The 15,362-nt window shown below is 37.1% G+C and overlaps 1 protein-coding gene across 1 annotated transcript; it reads left to right on the top strand.

The window, feature by feature from the left end:
- Positions 1-3,363: 3,363 nt before the first annotated feature.
- On the top strand, positions 3,364-15,050 carry LOC127085498 (uncharacterized). Its single transcript, XM_051026014.1, has 9 exons — positions 3,364-3,644; positions 5,009-5,094; positions 12,089-12,528; positions 13,043-13,195; positions 13,417-13,528; positions 13,801-14,034; positions 14,142-14,266; positions 14,351-14,776; positions 14,877-15,050. Exons 1-9 carry the CDS (start codon positions 3,612-3,614, stop codon positions 14,927-14,929), a joined length of 1,662 nt encoding a protein of 553 aa, XP_050881971.1. The 5' UTR covers positions 3,364-3,611; the 3' UTR covers positions 14,930-15,050.
- Positions 15,051-15,362: the final 312 nt, after the last annotated feature.

Genomic DNA, 15,362 nt, shown 5'->3' on the forward strand with positions numbered 1-15,362 from the left:
TAGGCAAATTTTTCCCACAAAGCATACTACGCACCATGTTCATTATTGTACGATTTTTCCTCTCGGCAGCCCTGTTTTGTTGAGGCGTATACGAAGGCACCACCTCACGTATAATTCCCTCAAGATCACAAAACTTCCCAAACTCACTAGAGGTATACTCACCCACACCATCCATTTTGAGAATTTTGAGCTTCCGACCGCTTTGGCGCTCCAACATGGATTTGAAATTCTTGAAAACTCCAAATACCTCATCTTTTCTCTTGATAAGATATGTCCAAAGCTTCCTACTAAAATTGTCAATGAACGTAACAAAATATCGATTGCCACCATAAGTATCTACTTGCATCGGTCCGCAAACGTCGAAACATACCACCTCAAGTAAGCCTTTGGTTCTTCGACCCACATCTTTGCTAAACACATTCTTGTGTTGTTTAGCCTTCACACATTCCTTACATAATTCAGTTGGAATACTAATGTGTGGCAGCCCCGTTACTATTTCACTTTGTTGCAACATTCTTAGATCCCTAAAATTAAGGTGACCAAGACGGTAATGCCATAACCACTCATCTCTAGTTACTGCGGTAGCTAGACAACGATGCTCCATAACCTTTAACTCAACCTTAAAGGTTCTATTGGCAGCCATCGGCGCTTTTAGAATTAACACACCATTTGAATCCAAAACGCGTAAAATCTTGTCCTCCAAACGAATTTTGTATCCTCTTTTGAAGTAATTGGCCAATGCTTAAAAGATTACACTTAATTCCCGGTATATACAAGACATCTTTGATCCTTGAATATCCACCATTCCTTTTTTCGATCAAAACATCTCCTACCCCTTCGGCGCTTAAAATGGTGTCGTCGGCAAATTTGACTTTACTTTTTGCCGCTTGATTGATTTGCACAAACCAATCTTTTCAACCCGTCATATGTCTTGAACAACCGGAATCCAAGTACCACTCATCTCTCCCTTGGACTCCATCACAAACGGTAACCAATGCACTTTGATCCGAATGCGTTTTCTCGCTATTTTCCAGAACGGTACAGCTGCTGTCCCGGAAACTGTCACTACTGTAGTTGCTACCCGAAACATCCGTAATGCCATAACTCTCCTCCCTGATCATTACTAGAAGTGTGTCCTCATCATCTACCTCTTCCCTAGCAACCTTGGCTTCATTATTGTGATTCTCATTCGATTTACCACGACATGAATTTGCAAAGTGTCCAAACTTTCTACACTTGTAGCATTGCACCTTACTCATATCACGCTTCTTAAAACCATTGCTATGACCACTATCCTTGGAGCTACTTTCACCCTTTTCACTCGTCGAATGCTTTGAATTTTGCGAATCGTTTGAACCAAAATTCTGAAAATTTGATTTACCTTTCGCCACAAATTTTCCATCTGACCTCTTATTCTTTTCATTGAAACGCGCTTGCAAAGCAATCTCCGCTTTGGCTTTGTCGGCGCCTCTCTCATCCATCCTTTGTTCATGTGCCTCTAACGAACTTTGCAATTCATCCTTGCTCAAAGTTGTTAGATCCTTTGATTCTTCAATAGCCACAACTATGTTGTCGAAACGCGACATTAACGAATGCAATACTTTCGATACAACATTCTGCTCAAGAATCGTTTCCCCACAAGATTTGATTTGATTAACTAACCGGGTAATGCGCGTAATGTAGTCGTTGATCGTTTCTTTGTCTTCCATTTGTGTTAGCTCGAACTGTCACTTGTAAGTTTGTAACCTTACAACCTTCGCTTTGACGGCATCGACATATGCTTTCTCCAAGATTTCCCATGCTTGCTTCGCCGATTCACAATCGCCGACCTTCTCGAAATTGTCGTTATCAACACACGAGTGAATCAAGAATAGAGCTTTGTAATCCTTCTTCTTCTCTTCTTTATGTGTAGCTCTTTGAATGTCGGTGGTCTCTGCCCCTAATTGTGTAACTCCATTGACGACAATCTCAAGCACCTCTTGATAACCAAACAAGACCTTCATTTGTTTCGCCAATTTATCATAGTTCTTCGAATCAAGAATCGGGAGATTGGTGGGAATTCGATCATTGGAAACAGTTGCCATTGTTGCAGCGGATTAGGATCAACAACCAAAGCTCTTGATGCCAAATGTTAGAACATAAAGACTCAAATTGAAGGTTTGACAATGGTGGAAGATAATAAATTGGGGAAGATGAAGTTGAGAGAGAATTAGAGAGAACATAATGATATTGGATGAATAGTAAATTTGGCATTAATTGGAATTGGGAATATTACAAGAGTATTATATATTGAGAGAATAACAAAAAATACAACTCAAAATACAACTAAAGTGACCCAACAATTAAATTCTGTTATTTTTGGAAAACTAGCCGGTAATAACAGAAATTTAATTGCATTTAACAATCTCCACTCTATTATATTCTTCACTAATCTCTACTCTATTATATTATTTCTTTTTCATCTTCTCATTTTTATGCTACTGTTCTTTCAATTTCATTTTTATCGCACCTCTTCTTCTCTAATCTCTCCACTCATATGTTCTTTCTTTTTCATCTTCAGTAATCTCTCATCTCCTATATTTCTTTTTTTTCATAATTGTTTTATTTTTATTATTTTACTTTTGCCTAATATGATTTTTATATATTAAGAAAATAGTTTGTCTAAATATGACGAGTTTTATTGTTTTTTTGATAATGTATGAATGACTAAACACAAGTTATGTTGTTCTCTATATGTCTATGTATGACTCAATAAAAAAATTGTAAAAAATCGAACCAAATCAAACCATATTGACTTGATTTGATTTTATTTCCAAAAAACCAATCAAATCAAACCAAACCAACATATTTTTTATCTTACAGAATGATTTTTAGCTTCAAATCCGTCCATACACTTAATTTTAAACATTTCATTAATAAAATCTTTAATTCGAAGAAAAACTTAAAGAATTATATACACATTTCCTTTTCAGAATCAAGTGCAAAATATGTTTTTTTTTTTTAATTTGGAAAAACAATTTGAAAATAACTCTAGTTAAATCATGAAAATATCACATTCTATTAAAAGGATTTCGGTCGAGATGTTAAGGATCAGTGCTTCTGCAAATTGATAAGTTAAAAAATATAATTTAGAGATTCAAATAGAAAAAACTATTGTATTTTACTCAATGAAAATATGTATATAATTCTACAAGATTGTTCTTTATCATATATAGAAGAAGCAAGAGAAACTCCTCCTTCTCTCCTCCTCTTTCTTCCTTTCATATTTCCCTCAAACCAAACAGAACTTTACATAACCAACTTCTCCAAAAACCAACCGAAAGCGACGTTTAACTCCATTTATTATTATTATTATTTTACTTTTTAATCATTTTCTCCCAAAAACTGAATACGAAAACTTGTTGACTAAAGTGATACAAAATTCCCAATCTCTCTCTCACACACAACAAACACTCCTCCACTACCATTCCCATTTCTCACCACTCACACCATTTCCACTTCAAAAGAAGAAAACAAAATCAAAACCGAAGAAACCCTTTCATTTCTCTCACTTTTTAGGTTTTCTCTCACTAAAACTCTCTCCCTCTCTCTCTATAAGCGTCGTAGCAACAATGCAGCGAAGAAGCAACGATCAACCTCACAAGGTATGCTTCTCTACTGCATTTTCCGATCATTTTCCGTTTATATTTTGTGTTAATGTTTGTTTTCATTCACTTCAGAGATTATTCATTATTTCATTTTCTCTTACTCCGTTTGGATTTCGCTTTTGTTACTAATTTTCTTCTTCTGCTTTTTCGTGATAATCGGAGAATGTGCGGTGATTTCTGTTACGACTTGGTTGTAGAGAGTAGAGATTTCTAAAACTGTTAGATTCTGATCGTTATTGTTGTTGCATGCAGTTTAGAACTGTACTCAACAATTAGTTGATAAAATGTTGTTAACTATAACAATGAGTAATTATATATATTCTTAATGGAGTTGTTACGAGATTTGAGTGCTTTAAGTTGAATGATACAGAGTGCTTTAAGTTAAATAATTGTCGCACATAAAGGATTTCACGATTTCGGTCGGTATAGGTGTTGTGACACTGATTGCCGACATCGTGGCGTGAGTTAATCACAATTTGTTCTTTATCTATGAATAACGGTATTGAAATCGGCACCTTCTGAAACTGTTTTGTTGCGGTTGCCAATGGAGTGTTTTTTAAAATCTTGCTCATAATTTTCTCATTTAGTAAGTGAAAATCAATCTCAATGGTTTTTTTTCCCTTTCATGTAAAAGTAAACTTGAAGCTCTGTTTGATGTTTCTTGTATGAACTTTGCTGGTTATGGTTTGTAGATGCATACATTGATCTCATAGTTCTTTTCCTTTTCCAAACTTAGTATCCATGCGTGGCGTGAAATAATTGCTATTTTTTAGCAGCTTCGGAGAAATTCTTAAAATGGAATTATTCAATTTAGAAGTTATAAGTGTTTCCATATAACCACTTAAGTTTCCTCCAGAAGTACTTAGTATTGTGATATAGAATGTCTGTATGGAGAGCTTATCCGATTAGTATTTGCATAACCATAAATCTCTATGCGTAGCTTATATTTATGCAGTAAAATTTCTATTGGGGCTTTTGTTCACCTGCAGTAAAGATGATTAGTGGTCATATGATAATGTGAGATAATTCAACTTCTAACTAACTTTCATTAACTCCCAATATTTTGGAATGAGGCCATGAGCTCCTCGCATCTTGAAAGAAGCTTGACTTTTGGATTTATTGGCTTGAACTTCCTCTGAAATGTTGAAGGCTTTAGGCCATACTTTTCATTGGAGATATAAAAACTGTACCTATACAATGCCATCTCCATACAAAAATTCCTTGCTTATACTCGAATGCTACACAAATTAATTTTCGCAGTATAAAGAATGAGTGGTTTGAATATTTTGTAATAAATATTTCATGATGAAAACTTTGGTTTTCTTGGTAGTTAATGTTTATGTGTTCAATATTCCTTGCAGGTTGATCCATGTGATATCTGTGGTGATGTTGGTTTTGCTGAATTATGTGTCGCTTGCACTAAATGCAATGTATTTCGGGAACATATGTAATGATCTCCCTTTTCCTATGATCTTAATAGTTTTTCCTTTTCTGACTTTTTTCATATTCTTTCTTTTTTCTCAAATAACTGTACACAAGTATATTCATCCAAGGGCTGCGGATTAAAGATTAAAAGGAACAATTACAATTAAGACTTTCCCTCAAACAAGAGCATGTACGTTAGATGTGTTAAGACATGTGGTTGGTCTAACTCAACTTTACAAAACCGGTTGGTAGAGTGAGGACTGCCTTCATTTATAAACACATGTTCAGACCATATATTGTCCGATGTGGGACTCTTAACACCCCTCTCACGCCTAGGACTGGACATCTGGAGCGTAGAAATAAATGGTGGGTGGCCCGATAGCGGAAACCATAGTAGGTGGTCCATCGGATCTTAGACAGACTCTGATACCATGTTGAATTAGAAGAGACTAAGAGACATTTAGATTAAACCGTGTGTCTTGAAAAGTACTACGGAAACTTTATTATATATAAAGAGGTTATAGCTAATTACATGATATAGTCGATGTGAGACTATTCGATATACAACTATTCTTAATATTATATTTACAAATATCAACACTCCCCCTCAAGCTTGAGCATATAAGTCAAATGCACCAAGCTTGTTACATATATAATTAATTCTGGGGCTTCGTAGAGATTTTGTAAACACATCTGCCAATTGATCATTAGAGTTGACAAAGTTTGTGACGATGTCACCTGATTCGATTTTCTCTCTGACAAAGTGACAGTCTATCTCAATATGTTTGGTCCTCTCATGGAATACTGGATTTGAAGCAATGTGCAATGCGGCTTGATTATCACAAATAAGTGTTATTGGTCTTGCTTCTTCAATTTGAAGTTCCTTGAGCAACTGCTTTAACCAAATAAGTTCACATATTGCCATTGCCATGGCCCTATACTCTGCCTCGGCACTTGATCTTGCAACTATGTTTTGTTTCTTACTTTTCCAGGATATAAGGTTTCCTCCAACAAGTACACAATACCTAGAGGTGGATAGTCTATCAATGGGTGACCCTGCCCAATCAGCATCGGAGTATCCAACTATCTGAGTATGTCCTTTATTTTCATACACTAGACCTTTTCCTGGAGCACGCTTGATGTATCTCAGAATCCGGATAACAACATTCATGTGTTCCTGACAAGGGGAGTTTAAGAACTGACTTACCACACTAACTGCAAAAGAAATGTTTGGACGAGTGACTGTGAGATAATTCAACTTTCCAACCAATCTTCTATATCTTCCTGAGTCAGATAGAGGCTCCCCCTGATTGGATAGTAGTTTGACACCTGGATCCGTAGGAGTATCAGCTGGTTTAGCATTCAACAAACCTGTTTCTTCCAAAATATCTATAGCATATTTCCGTTGAGAAATCACCAAACCATCTTTAGATTGAGCTACTTCAATACCCAAGAAATAGCGAAGTTTACCAAGATCTTTTGTCTGAAATTGATTCGAGAGATGTTGCTTTAACTGAAGTATACCCTGCTGATCACTACCAGTTATGACAATATCATCTACATACACAATAAGATAAATACACTCTTGGGCTGAGTGACGATAAAAAACAGAATGGTCAGCTTCACTACGGACCATACCAAACTGTTGTACTACAATGCTGAATCTGCCGAACCAAGCTCTCGGAGATTGCTTAAGACCATAAAGAGACCTCTGTAACCAACACACCATATTCGATGACCCCCCCTGAGCAACAAATCCAGGTGGTTGCTCCATATATACTTCCTCTTCAAGATCACCATGTAAAAAAGCATTTTTGATGTCAAGTTGATGAAGAGGCCAATGTCGAATGGCTGCAATGGCTAGAAGAAGTCTAATAGATGCCATCTTGGCTACAGGCGAGAAGGTATCACTATAATCCAATCCAAAAATCTGAGTGTATCCTTTGGCTACCAAGCGAGCTTTAAATCGATCAATCTTACCATTTGGACCAACCTTCACTGTATAAAGTCAACGACAACCTACTAAAGATTTCCCATGGGGTAGAGGAACCAGTTCCCAGGTACCACTGCTTTGAAGAGCACATATTTCATCAATCATTGCTTGCCTCCACTCAGGGTGAGACAATGCTTCACCTGGAGTTTTGGGAATAGAAACAGAAGACAAAGAAGACAAACAAGTATACTGCAAAGGGGAAAGACAATGATAACATAAATCAATATAATGTGGAGAAGGATTTCGTGTTTGACGTATACCTTTTCGAAGAGCAATCGGAAGATCGGACTCAGGTTGCAGGATCAGATCCGGTGATGGCGGAGGCGTCGGAGGAGAGTCTGCAATGACCTCAGGGACAGGTATGACCTCAGGGACGACAGGCGTTGGGTGACGACGCTGATATGTTTGAAATGGTCGAGAAGTGGGTGGGTCAGGAGCCCTAGATTGATGTGGGATGATCGTAGGCGGGACATTAATAATTGCCGGAAAAGGTGTGGGAATACTTTCTTGAATGGGTTCTGGCGTTACGTGACTGGACTCGAAATATGGGACCGACTCGAAAAAGGGAACATCGGCAGATACTAGGTATCGTTGTAGAGTATGTGAATAACAACGATAACCTTTTTGGGATCGATGATAACCAAGAAAGACACACTTTAGTGATCGAGCTGAGAGTTTATCAAGACCAGGAGAGAGATTGTGTACAAAACATGTGGACCCGAAGACTCGGGGAGGAATTGGGTGAAGTGGGGAATTGGGAAAAAGGATTGAATGAGGGATTTTATTGTTAAGGACAGATGAGAGCATGCGATTTATAAGGTAACATGCCGTTAGCACAGCATCCCCCCAAAACCGAAGTGGAACATTACCATGGAGAAGTAGGGTCCGAGTGGTTTCTACAAGATGCCGATTTTTGCGTTCGGCTACCCCGTTTTGTTGAGGTGTGTGAGGACAAGATGTTTGATGGAGAATACCATTGCGTGACATGAAATTCTGAAATTTTTGGGATAAATATTCACGGGCATTGTCACTTCTTAAGGTACGGATAGACACACCGAATTGAGTTCTTATTTCTTGATAGAATTGTTCAAAAATAGAAAATAATTCAGATCTATTCTTCATTAAGAATAACCATGTGCAACGTGAAAAATCATCAATAAAGGTGACAAAATACCTAGACTCGAGAGTAGAGACAGGACGCGAGGGACCCCAAACATCGGTGTGAACTAAAGCAAAAGGGGAGGAAGCTCGTTTATTGACTCGATTGGGAAACTGACCACAAGTGTGTTTCCCTAGTTGACACGATTCACAATGTAAATTAGATACCTTCGATAAATTTGGCACCAACTTATGTAGTTTGGAAAGACTGGGACGACCTAACTGAGCATGGATAGTGAGTGGAGAATCTTTGGCTAAGCATGTCTGAGATGATACTGAGAGGTAATAAAGACCTTGAGACTCACATCTGACACCAATCGTCCGTCCCGAACTCCAATCCTGCAGGGTAACATTATTGTTAGTGAAGGTGACACTACAATCAAGAGAACGAGTTAAACGACTGATTAAAAGTAAATTAAATGGACAATTAGGTATATAGAGGACAGAAGTAACCGAGAGAGAAGGTAGAATTCGAACAGTACCAATCCCTTCGGGTCGGGTTTGAGAACCATTGACAGAAGTTATAATAGGTAAGAAACCGGATGTAGAGAGGGAAGAGAAAAGATTTTTATTACCGGTAATATGATCAGACGCACCAGAATCAAGGACCCAAGATCCAAGAGAAGATGATTGAGAGAGACAAGCAGATGAATTACCAATGTGTGCTACCGAAGTAGTAGAATCTAAGTTCTGATAATTCTGATATCACCTGAGGATATCATCGTAGTTTGGCGTAAAGTTATGAGGAGTAGCCATGAGTATCGGATCTGAAACAATTGCCCTATAGAGAGCGGAGCGGTGGAAAAATTGTCGGGATCGGCCGTCGGACGTGCTGGCACGTGCGGAGGTTTCTGCTGATGAAAAGTGGGAAACTGTCACCGGAAGACAGTGGGTCAACCGGGTAAAGCACGTCGAAGAAAGAATTGCCTCTTAACAGGCTCTAGATACCATGTTAAGACATGTGGTTGGCCTAACTCAACCCTACAAAACCGGTTGGTAGAGTGAGGACTGCCTCCATTTATAAACACATGTTCAGACCATATATTGTCCGATGTGGGACTCTTAACAAGATGCATGTAATTCGTTAAAGATATACTGTTAAGAAATGTAGTTGGACACCCTACAAAATAGGTTGGTAGAGTGAGGATTGCCCCCACTTGAGCATATACCTACAATTACAATCAAGACTTCCCCTCAAACAAGAGCATATGCAGATATACTATCTGTTAAGAAATGTAGTTGAACTTAACTCAATCCTACAAAATAGGTTGGTAGAGTGATGACTGCCCCCACTTATAAACACATGGTCAGGTCTTAACATACCCCCTCACGTCCAGGATTGGAAACCATAGTAGGTGCCTCACTAGATTTTAAACGAGACTCTGATACCATGTTAAGAAATGTAGTTGGACCTAACTCAATCCTACAAAACCGGTTGGTAGAGTGAGGACCGTCCCTACTTATAAACACATGTTCAGATCATATATTGTCCGATGTGGGACTCTTAACACTTATCTAATGACAATGCAAGGACCTAGCGTACATGTCTGTTTCCCGATTCTTGAAATTCAGGGAAGAAGTCTTGATGCTCAAGAGGATATTTTATTTGACAAAATAACGTTCAACTTTTATGTGTTAAAGTCACAGGCACAGTGAATTCAGGGAAGAAGTCTTGATGCTCGAGAGGATATTTTATTTGACAAAATAACGATCAACTTTTATGTGTTAAAGTCACAGTGAATAATTTAGCTTTCTCACTAATCTTCTTTATCCGCATAGGTGAGAATAGGGTCAAGCACAACTAAAATAATGTAGAAAAATGATGGAAAATGTGAAGCTTGACCACTACTAGTGCTATGTGCCATGATCTTTAGCAAAAGTGATGAAGTGAGATGTTTTAGGAGATAAAACTTTAGAGAGAAGGTAGGGATTACTAGGATTCCAGTAGGCAAGTCAGGGTCACTTATCTGATGTGTTGTCAAGCTTTGAACTGACTTATATAGCCTCAATATATTACTTGATCAAACCGTCCATGCTCTCTTAGAAACGTTATTGTTAAGAAATGTGGTTGGGTCTAACTCAACCTTACAAAACCGGTTGGTAGAGTGAGGATTGCCCCCACTTATAAACACATGTTCAGGTCATATATTGTCCGATGTGGGATTCTTAACACTATCTAATGACAATGCAAGGACCTAGCGTACATGTCTGTTTCCCGATTCTTGAAATTCAGGGAAGAAGTCTTGATGCTCAAGAGGATATTTTATTTGACAAAATAACGATCAATTTTTATGTGTTAAAGTCACAGTGAATTCAGGGAAGAAGTCTTGATGCTCAAGAGAATATTTTATTTGACAAAATAACGATCAACTTTTATGTGTTAAAGTCATAGTGAGATAATTTAGCTTTCCCACTAATCTTCTTTATCCGCATAGGTGAGAATAGGGCTAAGCACAACTAAAATAATGTAGAAAAATGTGAAGCTTGAGCACTACTAGTGCTATGTGCCATGGTCATTAGCAAGAGTGATGAAGTGAGATGTTTTAGGAGATAGAACTTTAGAGAGAAGGTAGGGTTTACTAGGATTCCAGTAGGCAGGACTTCAAGTCAAGTCAGGGTCACTTATCTGATGTGTTGTCAAGCTATGAACTGACTTATACAACCTCAATATATTACTTGATCAAACCGTCCATGCTCTCTTAGAAACGTTATTGTTAAGAAATGTGGTTGGGTTTAACTCAACCCTACAAAACCGGTTGGTAGAGTGAGGATTGCCCCCACTTATAAACACATGTGGTTGGGCCTAACTCAACCCTACAAAACCGGTTAGTAAGGTGAGGATTGTCCCCATTTATAAACACATGTTCATGCCATATATTATCCGATGTGGAACTCTTAACAATTATAACAAGTCTTATAGGGACAAAAATGCACCATCAACTTAAGTTCAATAGGCTAGCATGGCAAGGGTAAAAGTTAATGATCGACCCTTTCTCCGATCTTGACCCTTTCTCCGATCTTGACCGTGATGGATTGACAACTAGCAAGTGTGAACCAATCTTTGGCATTGGCGCAATGAGGGCAGCCCCATCAATCGCTTTTGCAATGGTTGTCGTAAATAGTAACGATGGAGGAGTGATAAGGTAGCTTGGTTGATTGGTGACGAATATAAGGGTTGGAGTAGTAGGGAAAGTCCTGAGTTCTACTCCCTTATAATTGTCATTTAAAAAAAATTGCAATGATGGATGAGTCCGAAAAAAATGGTAGCGATCAACCATGAGACCTGAAGTCCCAAATTGAAAAAAAGTACTCCATGGGAGCTGAAGTTATCTTGAATTTTGTTGTATATCTCAAATAATTGTACACACACACATACATGGACAGCAGTATCTAAATTTGTAAACTTAAGGGGTTGAAATCAATAACAGACAAGATTATATGTAGTAACTGTGGAATACAATAAAATAATGAAAGGAAAGAATCAATAATAATTTCTATTACCATCTACACATACAAACATTTTTGGCAACTGATATATGTTGCTAATTGTCTATGTGAATTTATATCCTTTTTCCGGAAACCGTGAGTATTCAATTCTGAGGGCTTCTTTGATTCTAAACCTTATATGATACATGCATTCTGCTATCAAATGCATTAGACCTTTTATTAGCTAGTAGGCTTAAGGAGTGATAAAACAAAAATACTTGTCCGCAATCTAACTTAGGCACATACTATTACATATTTTCTTCTAATCTCACAAAGGATTGGTTCTGACTTCTGACCAATGGTTTTACTATATCTCTTTGCTGTACTGCTGCTGTGTATAATTTTGTTCTGATTCCATGCAATTTCTGTCCCATTTCAGTTACTGCATGCGAAAGAATCTCATTGAAATTCCAGATTACTGGTTTTGTGAAACATGCCAATCCAAAAACGGTACAACTTCACCATGTGAAGTGAAACAGGATATTGGCTTGCAGGTTTCCGCACGGAAGCAATCTTTTAGAACAGGACCAACAGGGAAAGTGAAGTACCTTCACGAGGATGAAGTCATCAAACTTTCTAGCTGTAATACTTCTATGAAATCCACTCCAGGTAGCTCTACTTTACCGATGACCAAGAAGGCTAGTTCTACTTTGCCGATTACCAGAAGGCCACATGTAGCATACAAAAGTGTTGTTCCGAAGAGTCCTTCCCTGACTGTGAAGCCAAATTCTAGCATAGCACCTATGGCACATGGAAAGTTTCCAAGAAATGGAGTTCTGAAAAATCCAATGAATGATCAACATGCTTCATCATTGAAAGGTGATAAATTTTCCACTTCTTTGGTGCAATCCTTATTCCTTCAAACAAAACATATACTCCCTCCGGTCACAATTATAAGTAAAAGTAACTACTTTCACACTGATTAAGAAAGTTAGTTAGCTGTAATAAATTTTATTGATTTCATGTTCAATCAAAGTAAAATTTACTATAATATCCTTAGTTATATTTGATGGATCAACTGCCATTATTAAATGATTTTGAATTAAATAGAGGGTATACTAGTAATACAAGAATTAATTAGTTTAAAAGTTATTAACTTTTGTTTATAATAGTGACCAAGATTTAAGGTCTTTTTTTTTAGCTTATAATAGTGACCAAGATTTAAGGTCATTTTTTTTTCTTATAATAGTGACCGGAGGGAGTACATATTACACTATCAGTGATATTGAACGAATGTGAAAATGGGATACTAGCATGATTTTTTTTAAGCCTTTATTTCCATGTTTTCCATGATACTTGTTTGGATTTCTATTTGAAAATTTTCATAATGTAGGACCAACAAAGGAAAATAGATCCGTATCTGAGGGGCGAATGAGTACACCAGTACCCGAGAGAAAAGTTCAACCTCTTCAGATAGAAAAGCCTACACGAAGGGAGCCTTGTAAAGATTTAGCTGCTACTAAATCTTTACCTGTTGCTGCTTCAGGTAGGATACTTTTCTTAGCTATAATGGTTCTTCTAGTTGTGTCTGTTTCTCTCTTCTATTGGTTTTTACATTTACTTAAATCTTAGCATCTCAATATGTATATAGAAAAGTATCTTGGTTTGTATTGTGAATTGTGATATTATGTCACTTGAACCTGTTGGATTTGAACGAATCATCTCTTATCTTATTATTTTCCCTTTTGCTTTCTGCTTTCTCTTTAGATGCTGTTGCTGAGTGTAACGGATTTAACCGGGAAGAAAGCAAGATTCAAAGTATTCATGAAAACTTCATTCATGATCGTAAATATTTCCCCTCTTCAATTCGTGCTTGGAGGTGTGTACTTTTCTTCCTTTTTCACAAATAACTTCTTTCTTAAATTGCCTTTGCTGGATTCAATTGTTGCATTTGCTTAGAAATAATTTAGAATAGAAGATGTTATGCGTATGACTTGCAACTGCTAGTGTCAATCAATTGTGGAATTTATTGCAATTATTGTATGAGACCTGCAAATGCCATCGATTTTGTTCCTTGAAATTTTTAATTTATTAACATGAAATTTCTAATTTATTAACATGAAATTTCATACGATGACGACCATTTTGTAGTGGCCAATTCCAAATTCTTCAATCATCTGCATCTGTTGAATTTTATGATGGGTTTGAGGCCAAACCTCCATGCGTTGTTAATAGGAAGGCATACAATCTTTCAAACAAAATTCCGTCAGTACTTCAACTGGAATCACTATCTGCTTTGAATGTCTTGACTGATGTATTCCAGAACTATTCTCCCACTCTTCAAGATATCGCATTATATTTCTTTCCATCAGATAACCAAGAGAGGTCTGCTTTTGCTTCCTACGTTGATACCCTTCCTTTTGTTGTTGTTTCTGCTCAGCTGTTATTTGTTGTTTAAGCTGCTTATACATCGTTTTTTCAATTGATTATAGGTCCAGAAAGAGCTTAAACAGTCTATTGAAGTTTATGAATGATGAAAACTCAATGCTGAGAAGTTTAATCGATGGAGTGGAGTTGTTGGTCTTTACATCACATCAGCTTAATGAGCATTCAAGGGGTACATATATTTACCAATTGTTATACCAGCATTTGTAATTGCTTTCTGTGTCTTCATGAAGATAACATAAATCAATCTCCCCAGGTACTATTGCTGCTGTGCATGAAGGATATTTTCTGTGGGGAGTTTTTCGCTCAAAAAAATCTGATACTTCTAATGAAAGATCACCTGTCATGGATCCCGTTGATATGGATATTGATATGATTGGAGGAAATGATATTGCGGGAAGAGTTGATAATGTTCTTAATGACAGTCTCAGAAGTCCCTCTCAGGTTCCTTTGGAAGGCACACCTCTTCAGAGGTTCACTTCTATAAAGGTAGAAGAAAAGACCTTAACCCCTTCAAGCAATTTGAATTTGAATGGTGGGGACAAATCAATTTCGTCTCGAGATCTTAAAAAGAAAATCAAATCTGAGCATTCTTGGGACCCATCATCCTGGAGCCCAGTAAGGAAGTATCGTAAAATGCATGACATACTTGAGAGGGTTCCACCGGGCTTCGAAGCTCATGGTAAGAATTATTCTTTGTGAAACTTCATTCATTGACCAAATATTTGTTGTATATTGTTGAAGATCAGTGTCTTAGAGTGCATGTATTGTGGGATTTTCAGGACATCGTGCTGCGAAACCCTCAAATATCAAGAGACGAGATTACTTGTATTAGAATATATTCAGGTGTTGGTATATAAACTATGGACAAAATTATAGTTAGCTTTTTGATACAGATTGATTCAACTCATATCTCTGCTCATATAATGGAGAATTTGCACATGATTTTATTGGAATAGTATGTGCATATGTTTAGTTTTTCCCTTTTTTATAACGGGTGTTTAATACTTCTATCTTTGATGTTTAATTTCCCACATGTGCAGTTGGGTTAACAATCACAGAACTTATTTGAGAGTATTTCTCAACGGTAAAAGTTTTTGGAGCTTATCATGATAGCATGGTGAGTTTCTTATAATATATGCAACCTAAGAAAGTTTGGAAGATATCGATAGTTTGTTTGATTTCAACTAAAGATTTTGAGTTCAAACCTTGGAACATGTGGTCCTAATTAGATTTTTTTTCAAAATTTTCTATAGACAAACATGAAA

This window comes from Lathyrus oleraceus, chromosome 5 (assembly GCF_024323335.1).
Source record: "Lathyrus oleraceus cultivar Zhongwan6 chromosome 5, CAAS_Psat_ZW6_1.0, whole genome shotgun sequence".
Classification (NCBI taxonomy): domain Eukaryota; kingdom Viridiplantae; phylum Streptophyta; class Magnoliopsida; order Fabales; family Fabaceae; genus Lathyrus; species Lathyrus oleraceus.